The 21868-nt window shown below is 40.3% G+C and overlaps 1 protein-coding gene across 6 annotated transcripts in view; it reads left to right on the top strand.

Moving 5' to 3' along the window:
- Positions 1–21868, top strand: part of LOC132140432 (centrosomal protein of 112 kDa-like) — a 227079-nt gene that overhangs the window by 110944 nt on the left and 94267 nt on the right. For all 6 annotated transcript variants that reach the window (XM_059549213.1, XM_059549250.1, XM_059549233.1 and 3 more), the window contains 2 exons: positions 4234–4341; positions 13097–13279. In XM_059549213.1, coding sequence (XP_059405196.1) covers positions 4234–4341; positions 13097–13279 — 291 coding nt within the window. The remainder of the gene's footprint in view (positions 1–4233; positions 4342–13096; positions 13280–21868) is intronic.

Below are 21868 nucleotides of genomic sequence, written 5' to 3'. Positions count from 1 at the left end.
AAGTGTGAATATTTTTTAGGGTTTAGCTGTTATCAACAACAATGCCACACATTGATCCTATTCTAGTTATTAGCAACTAATCATTTTCAAGAATCTAACAAAAAAATCATAGTACACTCTCTAAGTGGTAATCTCATTCTTATGAAACATAAAACCATCAAATGTATCCCAGGTTATATTCCATGTATGAAATCTGTGATTGGTTGCCTCACAATTCAGTCATAGTCTCTTTCTGCCTAAATGTGTGTTCTTGAGGCTGAGAATCTGAGACATTCTTTCACTGACATCTCAGGGTTTATTTGATCTGTGGATTGTTCCAAGTAGTCCAGACAGCAAGCGATAAGTACTGTAGACTGGATCATAAATCATATCCAATCCAGTCCCCTCATTCAGTCTCACAGGATGTCACTGCATTCCACCATATGGGCAGCGAGCATCTCTCAGATGACAATTCATGTCATTGTAAAGCGTCCAGCATGACTTATAGTTAGCACATGTGCTCCAATACATGGGGCTGTGGTGCTCATGTGGGCATTGCAGGGTTATCTGACTCACAAGGTGTGTTGACCTTAATTGTCAAAAAGGCCAAAAAAGGATTGCGGAGGATCCCTATTGGACTCATCTGCTGTGTTGAAAAGCTTTTACGGTGTTTGAATCCATTTCTTCGAGACAGCAGACACTGACTTGGTATTAGATGAGCAAACAGATCCCATTGTTAGTCATCAGGAATAGTAACTCATCCTGACATGTATTCTGTATGACTGTTTGTACATTCACCATTTCCATCATAACAGTTCCAGCCTCCCAAACAGCGGTGTTCAGTCTGTCCCATCAACACAGTGCACATGACTGCAGTCTCACATCACATCCTGCGCACAGATGCTGGAGCGGGCCGCTGCGGCGCCACCCGGGTTCACTGCCACAGCTGTGTCCAATGTGTGCACAACCAAACTTTCATGCTATTGTTACCTAGCTGTTAAAAGTCTCTTATTTAGCCTCCATATAACAAAATTCATCATTCAAATCGTCATTCAAAACTAAATGACCCAATCAAAATGGATTTGGTTTACTTTCTTTATAAATATTGCTAGTCTTGTTGTGAATGAGTCATTAGTTCAGGTTTTATAAAGAAACCATATTAAAATAAACAAAAAATAGGAATAATAATCAAAATCAATGACCAATCAATGGGCTGTGTTTTCCAATCATAGATTTTAAAGGCCACTGATGATTTGTTCTAATGTTGTTATATATATATATATACAGTACAGACCAAAAGTTTGGACACACCTTCTCATTCAAAGAGTTTTCTTTATTTTCATGACTATGGAAATTGTAGATTCACAACGAAGGCATCAAAACTATGAATTAACACATGTGGAATTATATATGGAATTATATACATAGCAAAAAAATGTGAAACGACTGAAAATATGTCATATTCTAGGTTCTTCAAAGTAGCCACCTTTTGCTTTGATTACTGCTTTGCACACTCTTGGCATTCTCTTGATGAGCTTCAAGAGGGAGTCACCTGAAATGGTCTTCCAACAGTCTTGAAGGAGTTCCCCGAGAGATGCTTAGCACTTGTTGGCCCTTTTGCCTTCTGTCTGCAGTCCAGCTCACCCCTAAACCATCTCGATTGGGTTCAAGTCCGGTGACTGTGGAGGCCAGGTCATCTGGTGCAGCACCCCATCACTCTCCTTCTTGGTCAAATAGCCCTTGATGCCTTCAGTGTGACTCTACAATTTTCATAGTCATGAAAATAAAGAAAACTCTTTGAATGAGATGGTGTCCAACTTTTGGTCTGTACTGTATATATATATATATATATATATATATATATATATATATATATATATATATATATATATATATATATATATATTGTTTAGGTTTAAGATTCTTTTGGAAAACACAGCCCTGGTGGGTAACATCAAATCAGCTTTATCTTATTTCCTGCTTTCACTCAGAAGATGAGTATTTATGTACCTTGGAGATTTAGCAACTAGTCATGTTTTTAATATATAAAGATTTATTACTTAAATTGTTAAATGCTTATTTCTTGTGAAAGTTATTGTCACAGTCCTGGTACTGCTTTGCTGATGGAGACATGTAAAAGTCACAAACACACCACAGCCATTCTTAGCACATGTGCAATGGAGGCTGCATCCATCTGCTTTTCTTCAAAAAGACTCACAGTCCTGTCATCAGTACTTTTACAAACTAATGCAGAAAAACAGAAGAGAAACTCGTCTCATGTCATTCCACTAAATGCTAGCTAGAGAAGAGCCTTGGACTGGAACAGTGAACACAGGATAAACAGTCTCAGTATACACATACTATGCATGCTAAATGCTCAATCAGAATGCTTAAGTGTATATTTTCTGTGTCACCAAATACCATTGGTCAGTCAAACAGTCCCATCCCAAACTCATGCCATTGGATCTGTCAGTATACTGCTATGTCGTTCTGGTCGAGATCCTCTCATACATCTGTACATTAAACCAGATGCATAGTATTGTTTATCCTCCACAGTTTGTTTGACAGCAGACGTCTGTTGATAGAAGCTTCATCTTCTCAGAATTAGACAATGCTTTGATGGTGGAGGTCAGAGATATATAAGTTGGAATCAACCCAGGGTCTCAGGAAATACGTGCCTGTGGTGACATTTGATTGTACGTTGATTCTTGCACATTTCCTGACACTTCCAAAGTGAGTGGCACTAAAAGGTTAATGCTCAGTTGTGTTATATAAAATAACACACAACTTACACTAAACACCACACTAAACCTGAACTATAGTGCTAACAAAAGCAAACATTTCCTCAAGCAACAATGCCATTTTAGCTTGCTTCTACAAGTCTTTGAGCTCCTTTTTCTTGAGACTCGTACCCAAGTGCATTGTTTACCAGGTATGCTATCAAGCAAGTTTACGGTGTCAGAAAAGCCATACACATGCAGCTGGTTATGTGATGCAACCATTATAATTAATTAGTTTATGGACTACGATAGAAGTATATTCAGTTCATAATATTGTGCATTTAAATCTTTAGAAATCAATAATCTGTAATCATAATTAGCATGAAAATAAATTAAATGTGTTGGTGTTGTACTCCCACTAGTGTTCATTTCACCTGGAAACTTCAGTGAATGATATGTTTTTTTTAGTTTTGCTGAAATGTAGCCTAGGTTTGTAGGCTGTATACTCTACATACAGCATTTGATGGAGCCCAGCATTATTTTCGATTATTCTGTGTGCTTATGTGCGATCAGTAATGAGGTTCCCACAGGAAGTTTTAAACAGGCTTGCAATAAGTCATGTTGGCACTGTGTGGGTACAGTTCTTTTGGAGCATAACACTGGGCAGACTGCGAGTGTGTGTGTGTGTGTGTGTGTGTGTGTGTGTGTGTGTGTGTGTGTGTGAGTGTGTGTGTGTGTGTGTGTGTGTGTGTGTGTGTGTGTGTGTGTGTGTGTGTGTGTGTGTGTGTGTGTGTGTGTGTGTGTGTACACATGGACTAATGGTCATGTAGTTGTGGGCGAGCGTTAGGGGATGCTTAAGCTCTCGCTCGACTCAGAGCTGCTGCCCACATCCTGCTCATGTTCTTTCTGATTCACCTTTCTCTTTCCACCCTGTGTCTCCAGCGATCATCATCTGTCCAAGATTCAGCCCACATCAAAGTCTTCCACACTCTTTTCCTGCCACCCCCTCTCTTTCTCTTTTTTTGCTGTCCATTTGCATTCATCTGTTTGTAACAGCATCATAGAAAGGAACGTCCTCTGGATAATCGGACATGGCCTTGACTTGCACATGCTAAATGTAGAGTATCTTCAGCCAGCTAAGAGACCGAATCCATTATTCTGATATATATGTACATATATATTACCTAAAAAATTAATTCATAACCACATAATAATATATGGTATAATACAATATAAAACATGACCAGCACTCATATATAGAGGGTGCACCGAGTCAAACACAGACACTATCATGGTAGCACACACAGCACTAATATAATAAAATAAATAATACCAAAAATAGTATATACATAAAACCAAAAAGTATCAATCCATTTTACATGAACTATGTTGATATTATTATTTTATTTTTGCCTTGTGTATTTTTCAGCTTATTGGAACCATTATTATCAATGTGTCAATGTTACTTTCAGCCAGCACTAACGTTCTCATAAACAATATTTTAACTGTAATTCATTGTGTTTTCTGCTTTCAGATGGAGAAAGTAGAGGCCGATCTGATTCGCTCTAAGTCCCTACGAGAAAAGCAGTCTAAAGAGTTCAGTTACCAGTTGGAGGAGCTGCAGCGAAGATATGAGCAGCAGGTCAAACTTTTCTTCAAATACATTTGCATTGCATTAAAGCCCCATTCACACCAAGAATGATAACTATAAAGATAACGATAAAGATATAGTTATAAAAATAGTTCTCAATATTAAAGAATAGCAGCGTCCACACAACAACTATAACAATAAAGGCACAGAGAAACTATATAATTGGAATCACTTTCAGAAAGTTTCTTTCCAGTTGATAAACGATAAAAACTTTGACAGCCAATCAGATTCAATCCTGTTGTCATGAGCTTAAGAATTTACAGCAGCAGACAAGTGTGCGCTTAGAATAAACAGATGATATCACTCGCTGGTGTGGATGCTAATATCGTTATCTTTATAGTTATCATTCTTGGTGTGAACTGGCCTTCAGTGTGACTAACTATATATATATATATATATATATATATATATATATATATATATATATATATATATTAGGGGTGTTACGGTACGTGTATTCGTATTGGACCGTTTCGGTACAGGGCTTTCGGTACGGTGCACGTGTGTACCGAATGACTGAATGCAATATTTTGTGTGCAGGAACATAGGTACATTTTCGTGTTTCTAAACGAAAATATTAAGTGACGGAAGTCTCCGCGTTCAGCACAAGTCCAGCCCCGCAGCTGATTCTAAGGCCGGTGACACACTGGCTGCGTGGCGTGAGCGTGGCGTTTCTGCTGCGTGTCAGTTGCGTGACGGCTGCTTCGCGTTTTCTGTGTCTTTACACACAAGAATCGTGCCTGACACTGCACTGGTGCGCTGCTGCTGCTATAGGTGACATAGAGGGAGACCGCCGACAGACCATGATCTTGTCTTCACGATAACAATATCTATACTTCATGTTGAGCATAAATATAAAGCCTACTGATAAAGGACACCGTCAACAGTATTGACGGCAAAATAGACTATGTTTGACAGGTGCAATATGCCAGTGTGTCACCGGTCTAAGGTTTTCAAAAGGCATCACGCGAGTGTGAACATCACTACAACTAGAAAAAAACGATTGTAATTCAAACGCAGCTCCCGTCGGCATTTAAACAGACCTTTGCTCTTAATTCCGATCGGTCCAACCCAATAATGAAATCTGAGCAGGTCTGAAAACTGAAACTGTTGATGCTGCACTTCACAGTTTGGAAAAGTTAAATATATTTTTTAAATATGAGCAGGCCTACAAGCTGGGATTGGTAATGCTGCACTGTAATCATAGTTTATTTATATTTTTCATTATATTTTATAATATGATATTGGTTTGAGACTTAGAGTATTTTATTTAGTGGAGAACGTTGCAGCAGTATTTTATTTCTTATTCTTTTTTTATTTTATATAGATTTTATGAAAAAATATTTAAAAAAAGTGTAAACAAATTGTTAAAAAAGTTTATGGTAATAAACAACCTGCAGTTTAATGTTTGCATTTCGTTCCCTTACTGTACCGAAAATGAACCGAACTGTGACTTTAAAACCGAGGTACGTACCGAACCGTAATTTTTGCGTACCGTTACACCCCTAATATAAATATATATATATATATATATTATACAAATTAGAGATAGAAAGACGATGGAAGAATGGTGTTAAATTGGGATGTATAGTTTGGGCAAGGAGTGGCATACATTTTAGCAAACACAATGCTTGCTGCCAAAGAGACATACTAAGTTGAGTGTTAGCATCCAAAGCATTGCTGAGAAAATGTTGTAGCTGCAGCCAAATGGTTTTAAAGACAAAATTGGGAGGAGTAGCAGAAAAACTGTTCACTTACTGGTTACTTGGTAGCAATGTCCCTAAACCGTAGTTGGATAAGCAGTGGTGATTTCATTTGTATCTTTGTTCATTTGTATTGATTTGATTTATTGCTTATAATTAGCTTTGTCTTCAGTAAGCTTGAGAATATTTTACTATTTTTATTTTTTTACTGCACAGGAACTGTTAAAATAGTCTTTAAAAAAATGATTTGTATAAGATTATGGATTGTGATCCTTCCTGGAATATAATGTGATATATATTTTGCCATATCAGATACCCCTATTCTATATTTGTTACATAATTTATTTTCTCTTTTACTTTTTTGAAAAAAAAAAAAAAAATTAGCAAACAAATGTGACAACTATACCTCTTGCAAGTAACCATAGTGTTATGCTGTATTTGTTATATAATATCTTTGCTTTTTTATGACTATAACTACAACATTTTCTTATTTTTATTTTATTTCGCAGACTGTTTTCAAATAGCATATTAATGTAATGTTTTATCGTGGGCTCAATAACAATAAAGAAACAGTAATTTAATGGTATGAGCAATCTACGTAAAAAAAAATATTGTGAAAATAATGCACGTAATATATTTTGGGTAGTTTTTAAGGCTTTTTTAAATAAAATCTTCCTGAATAAATGATGTAAAATCTCCTAAATTGTTTAATCTATGACACAATGAATTTAACATTATTATGAGTTCATTCTCAAAAAGATTAGGAATACATATCTCTTGATTCTATTAGTGAAAGGTTCTCAGTATTATTTTTTTTGTACAACACTGAAGCACAATTTCTTGAATAAAAGAAGACACTATTTTTAATTATCACCTTCATTTTTTAAAATGAAAATGGCAAGATTCGTTTTTTACAGTGTAGTCAATGTAGAACCCATTCTGAAATCAGTTTAAGCTCTGTGATGTGACATGTATCCACATAAAACTAGATAATCAACTAGAAAAGTAGGGTGATGAAATATCAGAAATATCAGAGTGACATGACTGGAGGGTGGTTGAAAAATAAAACAGCAAGTCATTGTATTTTAATAAAAGATGCAGACCAACAACCACTGCTGTCAAGAAGATACAAAATGTTTAATGTAAGTAAAGTTTAATAGAAGATCTAGTTTAAAGGGGTCATATGATGTGATTAAAATTTTTCCTTTCTCTTTGGAGTGTTACAAGCTCTTGGTGCATGAAGAAGATCTGTAAAGTTGCAAAGACTAAAGTCTCAAATCCAAAGAGATTAAGATTCAGCCACACACCCCTAAAATGGCTCATTCAAACACGCCCCACATGTCTACATCACTATGTGGAAATATTTGCTTAATGCCACCCAAATGAAAGTAGATGCATTTAGGAATCTTTAAGATTAGTAACAACAGAACAGCAACACATTTTATGGATGACCATTTCGTGAAACTAGGAGAGGAGTTAATTCTGACTTTGCTAGGACAATCTGGATCAATTCTGAATCAGCTACTGTAAGTATGTTTTGTTATTTGCTAAGTATTTGCTATTGAATGTTCAAATGTTGAGTTTTGCACGTTGCACGTGTGTGTGTGCGTGCACGCATGTGTGCATGTGTGTGAGAGAGAGAGAGAGATGGTCACACAGTGGAGTTAGCTGTCCTGTCTGTGGCTTGTGTACTGCAAACAAATACAAGCTTCATCAATGTGTATGTCACGTGACTGTTTCCCTTTCGGGCTTGAACTGATAGTAAAACTAAGGACATTATTAAAGGGATACTCCACCGTGTTTTCATATTAAACTATGTTTTTCCCTTACCTAAGACGAGTTGATACATACCTCTCTCGTCTCAGTGCGTGCACTCAATCGCTTTGGCGCGCGGTGACACTTTGAAAGCACTTAGCTGAGCCCATTCCATCCATTTGACACGCTTAGAAAAGCGCAACGTTTTGTTTTGTGTTACCGTCCTAGGTCGAGTTACACTACGCTAGTAACTGTATTTAAATAGGGAAAACGTGGAGGTGTTTGGTAGCTTCTCTGCTTGGCCCATATTGAATGAATGGGCTCAGCTAAGTGCTTTCAAAGTGTCACCGCGCGCCAAAGCTATTGAGTGCACGCACTGAGACGAGAGAGGTATGTATCAAATCGTCTTGGTTAAGGGAAAAACATAGTTTAATATGAAAACACGGTGGAGTATCCCTTTAACTGTCTTTACATTAAAGATTAATCTTTACATTAGAGATTATTTACAAAAAGCATCATATGACCCCTTTAAAATATTCAAGGCATGTTTTGCACACTTTTCTTTTAATTAGCACAAAATAATATTTAAATATTTGTGTTTATATGAAACAGTACACCGTCATCAGTCAATGAAACCTCATTTTGTTTTGTCGCTTCAAATGTTTTGGCAGCCTCAAAACAACTCTACAATATTCCTCCATCATCAAAGGGCAAAAATCCAAGCTAGTGGCTATGCAGCTTAGGTTAGCTCAGGACGGGGAACAGGGTTGTGAGAGGAAAACAGGCAAAAATGCACCTCCATGTGCTCCACCTCCTGTGGTTCTCACAGCTAGCGGCAGACAGGTGGTTAATTGGGAAGTGATTGAAACTTGCTCCTATTGTTCCCACCCACATGGTCAGATTGATTAATCATTCACAGTTACACCAGGAACATGTAGCCTTTTTAAAATATGGGATATGTGATATGTTCCGTTTAAAATTTCATGTCAAACAGTGTTGACTTTTGTTCATTTGTTCTTTTTGTTCATTTGATTTGAAGGGTAAATAATCATAGTGGTAATCAAAACCAGTAAATATATAAATTAATAAATTAGTGCTATGTTTATTATTTGAATAACTGAAAACATGAAGGCAGGTTATTGTGAGGCTTGGTCTAAAGACCACAATCGCTGAATTACTCAAAAATTGGAGATTTACAATTGGCAAATATTTTTCTAGAGCAAAAGTGTGTAATAGATTGGAAAAAGCTGAAAAAACTTGCTGATGGAGCCACTAGAGGGTGACCACCAGACAACCAAATCTGGTGCAAGGGAACTATTCAGGCTAGCCTGGGAAAACCCAGACTACTTCCGGCGAATTTCAATTCTCTCTACAGAATAGTCTGGCAAAGAGGACTATCTAGCTCGTTTCTGTGCCGCCGAAATCGCGGCACCAATCAAAAACGTTGAGGCGGGGTTTGCACCATGACGACAGCGCAGCGACGGTAAAGCAGATTTTGTACATTACAAAGATGGATGCTGCAGAGGAACATTCGTTTGAAACTGCTATCGCGTCTGTTTTAAGTGATTTAAACTTTAACTTTGCGTTAAAACCCGAGCAAAGAACAACACTTGAAGCCTTCATATCTAAAAAAGATGTTATCGCTGTCTTACCGACTGGATACGTCATCTCCTTCATCGCTCTGATTGGTTTTAGGTCTATCCAGTTGCACCCAGAGGCATTTGAACGAGGTCCGTCGGTGACGCCCCTTTAGAAACGAGACGTCTAATAGGCTTTGCCAGACCCTAACTCAGTTTCAACTGAAAAGGGTCTGGTTTTAACCAGGCTATATTCAGGCCTATTCAGAACTATCTTTGTTATTCAGACTATTCAGACTTCACTGTCCCATAAACTGAATCACATCAGTAAATGATGCACACACACACAAAAAAGAGTAACGCTTTATTTTAACTACTTACTAGAGTAATTACTATAAATTCTGCATAATTACATGCAAGTAACCCTAAGCCAAGCCATAATCCTAACCCTTACCATATAGTAAGTACATGTAGTTAATAGATGTTACTCAGTACTTAAATGTATATTTACATTGTAAAACCCTAAAATACAGTGTAACCACACACACACACACACACATATATATATATATATATATATATATATATATATATATATATATATATATATTATTATATATATATATATATATATATTATTATTATTATTAATATAATCTTCTTTAGAGCTAAATGTGTTAAATATGGCAAACAACAATAAATAATAATAATAATAATAATAATAATAATAATAATTGGTCTGACAATTAGCAAATTTAGCAACTATCTCCCATCTTCTTAACACACATGTTGCGTCCTTTATAATTGCTGTGATCATATCATTAAATAAAAGAATAGCAATTTTAATGTAACTGTGGGAGATACGGTTGCCAAGGTAACAAGCCCTGACAAGACCTTTGAGTGTCAAAATTTATTTGTTATGTTCAAAATGTAATGTCACTCCCCCAGAGTCATCCAGGTCATTTTTTATCCCAAAATCAAAGAAATATATTTGCTTATATTTTGCATGATAATTAAGTACATCCTCTACTGTAAGAAAATAAAACTTTGAAAGGCCCATGTATGTATGTATATTTGTTTGTTTGTTTGTTTGGCAGGACATTATCCGTTAAGTTTATAGACATTTCCTTTAACCCCAAAACACAACACAATGCGATGTGAAATTGAAAATATGGGTTAACCCCGATGGAAACATAAACATGGAAAAGTCAAACACATTGGACCCTATTTTAAAGGACATTTCTTAAATTGCATTATCATAATTTAAGAAATTTGTCTTGATTCAGAAAAATATATATTATTTAAATGAAGTACTTTTACATCATTTTATATCACAACTGTCTTGAAAATATCACAATGCAAATAATTGTATTACCTTAAACTATGCTTCATAACTTTGGCCTGAAACTCACTTTGGCCCCTGTACTCACTTATTGACTACACAATATTAAAACATTACAACTTTAAAATATTGCATTTTACTGATTTGTCATGCATTTAGGAATCACTGGGAAGCATCTATTAGTATCTTTTCTTCTGAGATCAACCTTTTGAAGGTTTTTAAAGTTCGTAAAGATCTAGTTGAATGACACCTTTAAGTTAGCGAGCTGAGATGTTTCTTACTGGTTTAATGAGAGTACTGTGGTCTGAGGGTCACTTAAGCCATTCATATGGACACAAAGAAACATTCCCCAGGATTCCCATCAATGGGACTTTAAAAGAGTCCATTTCTATGGAAGTGTTGTTTCTCTTTGACCCCCTCACCATTCGACATCATGCCAGCTTGAGTGCCGACACCAAGCTGATGTCTGAGGTCACAACGAGTAAGAAGTTGCGCATTATATGACATCAACAACATCCCACTCACAACTGTGGAGATGGCAATCTATCCTATCAATCAACATCAACCAAACTGTCCATCTCATAATGTCTCTTTCTTTTTCATTTTCATGTTTTCTTACGCTAAAAAGCCAGACACAAACAAATAGACAGAATGATTTTTGGAGTTTCTATACTCTGAATAATAGAATATATTTTCCGCCACTCCTCGTTCTTCAAACAGAACCCCTACTGAGTGCCGCCAAGCTTCCCTCCTCTCTGATACCGCACTCTTTCCCCAGGGAGCCTCCTTCAGTCGCCCACCGCTCCATGATCCAAACACTGGCGCTCTAGGAGGGGCGCTAATCACATCTGCCCAGAGACAGCAGCCATTCAGCACTGGCGCTTTAAGAGCCCGGCACCCAGCAGCCCTTTCTGTGACGTTTAAATGTTTTCAATCTCTCCCCCACCCTTCGCTTTCCCACTGTCATATCGCCACATATTTGCCGTGGATTTTCACCCTTCGTCGAAAAAAATTAACTCAGAATTGTCAAAACCAAAGCCTTGCTTTGTCGCTTGTCCAACAAGTGCTGTGGGATAGGTTTAACCCATCACAGCAAGATATACACGGGGCTTTAAACTAAGGTAATCACTGATCACGGTCTATTCATCTGTCATGACATGTATATATTGCAAACTGGATGGTCGTATTGTAGTGTACCTCCCAACAGAATCAGCCTGTTTACCCGAGGTTAGCATATTAATGCATGGCGTGTTATGAAGAAATCTGTCCTATTGCTTTAAAACTGCAGGGTTGCGTACTTTTGCAGTCCCTGATCAATTAGTTGAGGCTCTTTCTGTTGGCTGTTCGGTTTTGCCCCATTAGAGATGTCTGCTTGCATCCACGTCTCTTCCTCTACAGAAATCGATAAAGCTGGAGGATGAGGAATCTTCTCACCAAATCTTACTTCAGCTTCTTCAAAATCCACTGAAATTGGAAATGCCATGGGACTGTTTGAAGCGTCTTTTGTGGCCATGTGCCTGATTGGCTGAGAGAAACAAGCTGAAATCCCATTCATCACCTACACTCAATAGCACCACAGCAGCCTCTAGCTGGCAGGCCAGGTAGGGTGCCTAGTCACACAATGTTGGGGGATTAGCTTGAAAACTGTGGGGACCAGGCCTCTCGCTGCAGGCTAGCTGGGAGATGGGGGCCGGACCGGCCAAGGTCACCGTCTCCCGTCCGGAGGAGAGTGGGAACGGACCTTGGGAACCATTGGCACTGTCTCTCATTGCCAGGATCGGCTCTCCACACAGCAGGTGCAAGTCAGCGAGATAATACCGCTGCTAGCTTTTGTGTTCTTTCAATATTTTCCTTCTTGCTTTCAATGCTGACCGCATTTTTCTCTGAAAAAAGAAGTTAGCAGGGATGCCGGGCAGATTGGGATTTTTTTAGGCTCTTCATTTTCCATTTTTGTCAAAGCGCAACACTTTGGATAAGGATTCAGACGTAACAGTAAGTGGTTATTAAAGTTGCAGTACGTCACCCATGACATACTGTATGGACATTAATTAATTTCAAATAAATTTAATCAATGAATTAAGTGTTTTTCTTTCTTTCTTTTTTGAGCATTCTTTTGGAATAAAATAGGATTACACGTAAAAATACAAAACACAGCTAATGTGTTCATTTCTTGCTTCCTTGTCTTTAATTATTATTATTTATTTATTTTTATATAAAAAAAATTGATGAGATCATAGTGATGCAAAAACTTGCATAGGTTTCTTATGTTGAGGGAAAAATTAACTTTTTTCTTCGCTGAGCCATGCACAAGTTGTCATGACGACAGGGATGTTCCGCTGATGAAGTCTTACTCCTTGTTGTCCAATCAGATTGTGGAACTGAAACTGCAGCATGAACAGGAGCGGACGCACCTACTCCAGACACACAATGCTGAGAAGGACAGCTTGGTCCAGGACCACCAGCGGGAAATCGATAGTTTGGACAAGCATGCGAGGGCCGCCATGGTCCAGCAGCAAACGCAAACCCAGGAGTGGAGGAAGCGTGATGCTCAGGTAGGGGGTCCCTTCCGATTCCGTCGCTTCACTATTTTGTTTTTTTTCTAATTAGGATAATGTTACAAGTAATGGCTATTTTACACTGTGTATTTTATTTCATTATAGCATTTTAATATGTTCCATTACATAGAATACCGTTTACAAGTTACTTAAAATATATAGTATTTTGCATACTTTTTCGCAACACTGTTGTCATGTTTTTATTGTACCGTGTGGGGAAAAAAGTAAGGATTTAATTAGGAAGAATTCTAAAACGCAAACTTATTGTGCGTTATTTTTATGTGCAACTTTCCACTTGGGAGAATTCCTTAAAAATTCATTGAAAAAAGTGACTGAAACCACAGGATGCCAGATGAAGGATGTAAATTCCCCAACCCATTGATGATATGGCCTTTCATTGTAAACCGTAGGGTGCATTCTTCTTTTCTTGGGTTGTTTGTATTCGGTTTAGTAGGATCAATGCACCACCATTGAGTTCTGGTTTTGTCGCTGTGGCGTAGTTAGCATTTATCTGCTAATAAGAGCTATGCTCTAATATCTCAAACTACTAGAACAGGCGTATGTCATTTAAAGAGTATTAATGAGCTCTTTAGCCATAAAACATCCATTTTGGTAATCAGTGGATTTCTGTTCCCTGTTGTGCCAAGTTCCCTGTTCGCCGCTTGCCTCTCCAGCCTGGCTATCATGAGATCCCGGTGGGAAGCCGTTTGATAGCCTAGCCCCCAACTGTGGATTCATTGGACTTGTCAAACTCCAAGATTAAATGTAAATTGTCAGCATGGCTAGACCATATTTATTGGCTGCTAGCAAGAGAAACAAGCTCAGAGGTATTGGTGCTCTAGAGGACATATCACTCCATGCTGAGACACTCCAATCCAGATATATATATACAGTATATATATATATAAAATTTATTTTTATTTTATTTTTTAGCGAAAATGTATGGTAACATTTGTTGATAATATTGATCTACTTGTGATGTGATCTATAATTGGTGGGGAGTGGGTCTGTTTTGAGTGAAAGTTATTTTCTTGCTCAGCAAATGTATTTGCTTCCGTTAGTTTTACTGTAGCGCTGGCTGTTAGTGGTTTTGTATCAGTGATCAATTACTTTCAAAAGTGTTTATCAATAGTTATACTAAAAAAGTTTTACAAAAAATAAATGATAATTAAATACTAGATAAAACTTAAAACAAAAGCTGTCAGTAAATCAATGTGTATTATCATGTATACTCACCACTACATAAGTGTCATCAAACAAAACCCAGTGTTGTTGAGTATTCATGTCTCAATGTCTTCCATCATGTACTGAGTAGTTAGTTGGCACATAAAGGAAGGGGTTTGTGGTTTGGTAGATGTCTTCTGCAATTCATAGATGCAGTTTTGGCCAAGAGTATATCAAACCCTCTATGGCCCAAAAAAAATCTCCATTCCAAATAACCCCCTCCAACTCACTAAGAGTGAAACCAATGGACTGGAAAAGATCCCGGGAAATATTTGCAAAAATATTGATAGGTAAAGACCTGATGAACGCTAATGCTTTTTATACAGTGCTCTAACAAATAATAATAATATATATATATTTTTTTTTACCTCAACATTTAGATACCCAAGTGATGGTGCACCCCCCACCCAAAACCATACCTATTTTGATTGTTAAAATTTTATAAGAGCAGACTCTGATATCATTTGTGCTTTTATATGGTGTCATAACAGCTACCGAAAACTAGAAATAAAGCTACTTGAAAATGAGTGTTATGGCCACAAGCCCTATAACACGAGCTGAATGCCAGTTGTTATATTGAATGAGTTTTATTTTGAAGTGCAAAAATTCTGTACAGTTATGTCTTTATTTCTTCAGTTTCATGCAGCATGGCTTGACAATACAGCCGCAAGAAAAACTGGAAGCTTCTGCATACAACAACAGCTGCTAAAATGCTATAATTTTCTGTCCACAAAAAAAGTTTGAAATGTAAAAATAAAGTTTAGTTTGTTGTGCTTTATAAGTGATGCAAACTTGGAGCACCTGGAAAGCGTTTACTGTGAACTGAGCTGCTCAAAACTCTGAGCCGTGTCATTGCAGCATAGCTTTAAAACAGACATAGTGATGTTGTTCACAGTCCTTGTCTATACCACAAACAAATTTGGCCAAAACAAATCATGATCTTCATTTCACAACTGTACAGGTAGCTAGGGAATGACAGTAATTAATAAAAACAATCTGCAAAGGAGAAGTTTTGAGCATCCTCCCGGGAAGGCTGTGCGAAGCACAATGGGCAGTTTTGTTCTCTGTAAAAAATTATAGAAGATTGATTGAAAGATTGAAAATTGATCCAAAACATCAACCAGCAGTGCCAGTAGGCAATGCTCATGCTGTTAGACTGAGGCATGGTGGGAGACTGAAAAAGAAATTTGTAATTTTGGTTGACATCAAGAACGCTAATTATAAAATTTACATTTGCATTTACATTTAATCATTTAGCAGATGCTTCTACCCAAAGCAACTTACAAATGAGAGCAATAGAAGCAATCAGACCAAGGAGAGAACAACAACAGTATACAAGTGCCATGAAAAGTCTCAGTTAGTGTAGCACAGTACACATAGCTATATATATATATATTTTTTTTTAGAATAGAAAGAAAAGGTAATTGCTAGTATTATTTGGTAAAGTGCGGCGACAAAGATGTGTCTTTAGATGTTTTTGGAAGATGACTAAAGATTCGAATTGTCTGTTCGAATTGAGATTGGGAGGTCATTGTACCAGCTGGGCACAGTCCAGGAAAAAGTCAGTGAGAGTGACTTTTTTGAGTGACTCTTTTGAACATCTTTGGGATGGCACCGCAAGGCGTCATTGACTTGCAGAATGCAAGCTTCTGGAGGGCACATAAGATTGAACTAGTGAGTTTAGGTATATTGGTGCAGTGCCAGTGGTCGTCTTGTAGGCAGGCATCAGTACCTTGAAATTGATCCGCGCGGCTACTGGTAGCCAGTGTAACCTGATGAGGAGAGGAGTAACATGAGCTTTTTTTGGCTCATTGAAAACAACTCTCGATGCTGCATTCTGGATCAGTTGCAGAGGCTTGAAAGAACATGCAGGAAGGCCCGCCAGGAGAGCATTACAATAGTCCAGTCTGGAGAGAACAGGAGCTTGGACAAGAAGTTGTGTGGCTTGCTGTGACAGGAAGGGTCTAATCTTTCCTAATGTTGTATAAGGCAAATCTGAAGAACCGGGTCATTGTAGCAATATGGTCTATGAAGCTTAACTGATTATCGATCACAACTCCTAGGTTTCTGGCTATGCTGGAAGGAGTAATGGTTGACGAACCCGGCTGTATAGAGAAGTTTTGATGAAATGATGGGTTAGCTGGAACCACCACCAGTTCTGTCTCAGTAAGGTTGAGCTGAAGATGATGGTCCTTCATCCAGCTAGAAATGTCTCTATACAAGAACTATACGAATATTTATAGGGGAAGTCGTGGCCTAATGGTTAGAGAGTCGGACTCCCAATCGAAAGGTTGTGAGTTCGAGTCCCGGGCCGGCAGGAATTGTGGGTGGGGGGAGTGCATGTACAGTTCTCTCTCCACCTTCAATACCACGACTTAGGTGCCCTTGATCAAGGTATCGAACCCCCAACTGCTCCCCGGGTGCCGCAGCATAAATGGCTGCCCACTGCTCCGGGTGTGTGCTCACAGTGTGTGTGTGTGTTCACTGCTCTGTGTGTGTGCACTTCGGATGGGTTAAATGCAGAGCACAAATTCTGAGTATGGGTCACCATACTTGGCTGAATGTCACGTCACTTTCACTTTCAATATTTATGTGGTAACTATAACTATATTAGCATCTACACCAATGCACAATAATGTTCTGTTCATTATAAGCGCATGCTGCAGTTATGTTGTCTGCTGCTTTACATGCTTGAGCTCTTTAAAGTCTGATTCTGACTGGCTGTCAACGTTGTATTGTTCAACAGCTGGAAAAAAAAAATCATCTGAATGTGATTGCAGTAATAATCCTCTGTTATAGATATCGTACTTGTTATGAATGAACTTTAAGTTTGTTATAAAACTTTTCAGTATGTGAAGATTCTTGTGTTTTATGTAGGTTAAACTATTAGTTTGAAGTTTTATTTAAATCCCTATTGTTATTGTTAGGGTTAATCAGACAATATTTAGACAATATGCTGTATTTTTTTGCCCATTTTAAAGACATGTTTCACAACCTGATGATAGTCTTGTGAATAGATAATTCACACATTCCATCATTTCATGTAATGTAATTGTAGTGAGAGATATAGCCTAAAGTTACATGGCACAGGACAGAAATTAAGTCGTGTCATTTGTCTCAGATTATCTGGTCTCAAAAAAAAACACAAAAATATTACATGCATTTCTCTTAATGTGGTTTGAGTGATAAGACCACAGGACATTTTTTTTAACTGTATTTAGTTCTGACCACTGAAATGAATGGCAGGAATAAAAAAGATCAGCAAGATTGGTAACACTTTACGGTTTGGTCTGTCACACACCTGGACTCATTTTGTGTGTTTTTGTCCCTGTTAATTAAGTCATGCCATCCACCTGTGTTTTCCCAATTATCCTTTGTATAAAAGCCTTGTCCTTTCAGTTCTGTTTTGTCGGGTCTACTCGTCTACTCGTTACTTGTCTACTTGTCAACTTGTCTACTTGTCAACTTGTTACCTGTTACTTGCCACTTGCCACCTGTCATTTACTACTTACCTTGCCTATGTTTGATTTATTAAAGCCTTGTTTCGTTTATCCCTCGGCTCCGTGTTCCTTCCAGCAGCGTAAGCCGTGACAGAAGACCCGACCTAAAAAGTTAAAAACTGCGTGTTTTCCCTCCGTTTTGTTTTCCGTTTTTTCACAGTCTTTTTCTTTCCGTAGTGTGTCATGGATCCCCTCTATCGCCCCGAATACCTCCTCCTCCTGCTGGAGCAGGAGGGACTGTCTCTCGAGGACCATACCAGACGGTTTCTCTGGATAGCTAATGCCACCAGCTACCCGGACCACGCGCTCTGCACCTTTTATCACGCCAGCCTGAACTCCAGGTGCAGAGCGTTGTCGCCCGAAGATGGTCCTCGGGAGGATTCCGCCGCCTTTATAGAGTGGAATCTGGTGAGAAATGGGTCACCTCTCACAGTCGGCCCAATGGAGGATCTCGCCAGGTCCACTCTGGACCCAGAGCCCAGCCTACAATCTCCCCACGGTACGAGGCATAAGCCCGAGCCCACCGATGACGGAGAGCCAGAGAGCAACCCGTCAGACCAGGTGCGAGAGCCGGCGACACTGCCCACCACGAGGGAGCATAATGTGGAGCGCCAAATGGGTCAAAATGAGGGGGTTTCCAATGCACCTATGCCAGATCCTCCTTTAAGCCCAGGACGGGCTCCTGATCCCCCGTTAAGCCCAGGACGGGCTCCTGTTCCCCCATTAAGCCCAGGACGGGCTCCTGATCCTCCGTTAAGCCCAGGACGGGCTCCTGATCTTCCGTTAAGCCCAGGAAGGGCTCCTGATCTTCCGTTAAGCCCAGGAGGGGCTCCTGATCCTCCTTTAAGCCCAGGACGGGCTCCTGATCCTCCGTTAAGCCCAGGACGGGCTCCTGATCCTCCGTTAAGCCCAGGACGGGCTCCTGATGCCCCGTTAAGCCCAGGACGGGCTCCTGTTCCCCCGTTAAGCCCAGGACGGGCTCCTGTTCCCCCGTTAAGCCCAGGACGGGCTCCTGTTCCCCCGTTAAGCCCAGGATGGGCTCCTGATCCTCCATTAAGCCCAGGACGAGCTCCTGATCCTCCGTTAAGCCCAGGACGGGCTCCTGATCCTCCTTTAAGCCCAGGACGGGCTCCTGATCCTCCTTTAAGCCCAGGACGGGCTCCTGATCCTCCTGTAAGCCCAGGACGGGCTCCTGATCCTCTGTTAAGCCCAGGAAGGGCTCCTGATCTTCCGTTAAGCCCAGGACGGGCTCCTGATCCTCCTGTAAGCCCAGGACGGACTCCTGATCCTCTGTTAAGCCCAGGAAGGGCTCCTGATTCCCCGTTAAGCCCAGGACGGGCTCCTGTTCCCCCGTTAAGCCCAGGACGGGCTCCTGATCCTCCTGTAAGCCCAGGACGGGCTCCTGATCCTCTGTTAAGTCCAGGAAGGGCTCCTGATTCCCCGTTAAGCCCAGGACGGGCTCCTGTTCCCCCGTTAAGCCCAGGACGAGCTCCTATGACGAGAGCTTACTCCAATGCCTGCTCCTCCAAAATTCCCACCCTCCCACCCACTCCTGCCTCCTCCTCCGCTGTCGTCTGGCTGCCCCTCTGCTCGCCCTCAGCCTACCATCATTGTGGTGCGAGCTCAGCGGGACCGCCATCCTCCAGCGACGCCTTGGTCGGCGTCTCCCTCACCTCTGCCTCCAGCCTCTGAGGCCTGGACTCCGCCTCGGCCCGTTGACCCGTCGGCTCCACCATGGCTCCTAGCTCCTTCCTCTCCGCCGTGGCCCAGCAGTCCGCAGGCTCTGCCTGGCTCCCTCGTCCCTCCGGCTCCGCCTTGGTCTGGCGTCGTCCATCCTATGCCTCGGGACTCCACTCCTCCGGCTTCGCCTCATCCCTCCGTCCCTCCGGCTCCGTCAGGCTCCTTCATCCCCTCGGCTACACCTCAGTCCTCGGTCACTCTGGCCTCACCGCGGCCTTCCGGATCCACATCGCCGCGTCAGTCACCAGAGCCAACAGTTCCGCCTAGGACCTCCGGCTCCTCCCCGTCACCCTGGCTCTTCGGCTCTCCGTCGCCGCCTCGGGCTCCTCCTCCACTTGCTCCGTTGCCGTGGGTCGAGTCCCTGGAGTCGGTGACCATTCCTCCTCCATGGCTCCTTCCTCCGTCGGCCCCACCTTGGGCCGTTATGGCTGTGGCCTGGGTCCTGCTGGGTACCTCCTGCTTCGGATCCTTCCTGTCTCCTCCCTGGCTCCTCCCTCCGTCATCTCCTCCCTGGCTCCTTCCTCTGTGGTCCCTGTCTGCTGGCCCCCTCCTGGGAGGCTGTCCTCCACCGGAACCTCCTCCCAAGTTCCCACCCACGCCTCCCTTTGTTGTTTCTACGGTGCGAGGACGCACCTACCGGGAGGGGGGAGTACTGTCACACACCTGGACTCATTTTGTGTGTTTTTGTCCCTGTTAATTAAGTCATGCCATCCACCTGTGTTTTCCCAATTATCCTTTGTATAAAAGCCTTGTCCTTTCAGTTCTGTTTTGTCGGGTCTACTCGTCTACTCGTTACTTGTCTACTTGTCAACTTGTCAACTTGTCTACTTGTCAACTTGTTACCTGTTACTTGCCACTTGCCACTTGCCACCTGTCATTTACTACTTACCTTGCCTATGTTTGATTTATTAAAGCCTTGTTTCGTTTATCCCTCGGCTCCGTGTTCCTTCCAGCAGCGTAAGCCGTGACAGGGTCCAATTCTCACTGTAAACTAGTTGCTTATTACTATCACTATTATTAACATATTGGCTGTTTATAAGTACTTATAAAGCATGGCCATACATATTCTACATCCCTACATCCTATTCAATAGCTAAACTTAACAACTACCTCACTAACTATTAAAAGCAGTCATTTAGGAGTTTATTAAGGCAAAACCCATAGTTAATGCTTTGTTAATAGCGAGCATTGGACCTTTAAATAAAGTGTGACTACAAGATAAAAATTTCAAGATCGAAATTTACGCTAAATTTAGGTACAGAAAATTGTCTGCCAGGACAATATGCCTGAAGTTTAACAAAATTTCCTTTAATCCTAAAACACAACAAATTGCAATACATAATTTAAAGTTCACCTGTGAAACGTCAATGTGGAAAATGTATTTTCCATATATATGTATTTCTTTTTTTCCCATAAAGAAAAGTGTTAATTCTGTTTAGCTTGTATATTGCATGACTAATGAGTGATTTAAACATTAAAATGTTTGTGAATTTTGACTCAAAAGTAAAAACGTCACCAAATAGATGTGCATAAATAATGACTGTTCACAGATCAGACCACTCACCCCTTATGTCAATCAATAGTCAACAAAAAATAGACTGCCCAAAACTCACACCACTGGTTAAGTCTGTATGGCTGTGTTGGACTGGTTGAACACTGCATTGTATCAATTTAGTGACAACTAAAAGTTATATTTAGAATTATGGTTTTTACTTGTTCCTCATCGTGAGATGTTTGTCACATCGGTTCACATTCCTTGAACATGCTCACATCAGTCACAGATCCAGTGACGGGTAACATCGCTCACGTCTTTTCCTGGAATCCAAGCTGCGGAAAGCTGGCAGTGTGAATGGACGTCCTTCACACACAATGAAGATGAGCGATTCAGACTCATCTCTTGATGTGGTCAGGACATCATGAGCGTGTGAGATGTGCAAATGACTTGTGCTTTTCCTCAAGGTTTTGTTCCAGGTTGCGGTGACTTGTTTTCGCTCAATACCATTGGCCTCATTTTGTAACCTGAGTTACGTGAAGTCAGCGTGTGTTTTCCTGTTAGTTGCAGGAATCATAGCACATCTGGTTTTACAACCATCAGATGAGACTTCAAGTTTGTCTACAAATC

Source organism: Carassius carassius, chromosome 1, assembly GCF_963082965.1.
Source record: "Carassius carassius chromosome 1, fCarCar2.1, whole genome shotgun sequence".
Taxonomy (NCBI): domain Eukaryota; kingdom Metazoa; phylum Chordata; class Actinopteri; order Cypriniformes; family Cyprinidae; genus Carassius; species Carassius carassius.
Note: the sequence above shows the minus strand (reverse complement) of the source record. Positions and strands in the feature narration are given on the sequence as shown.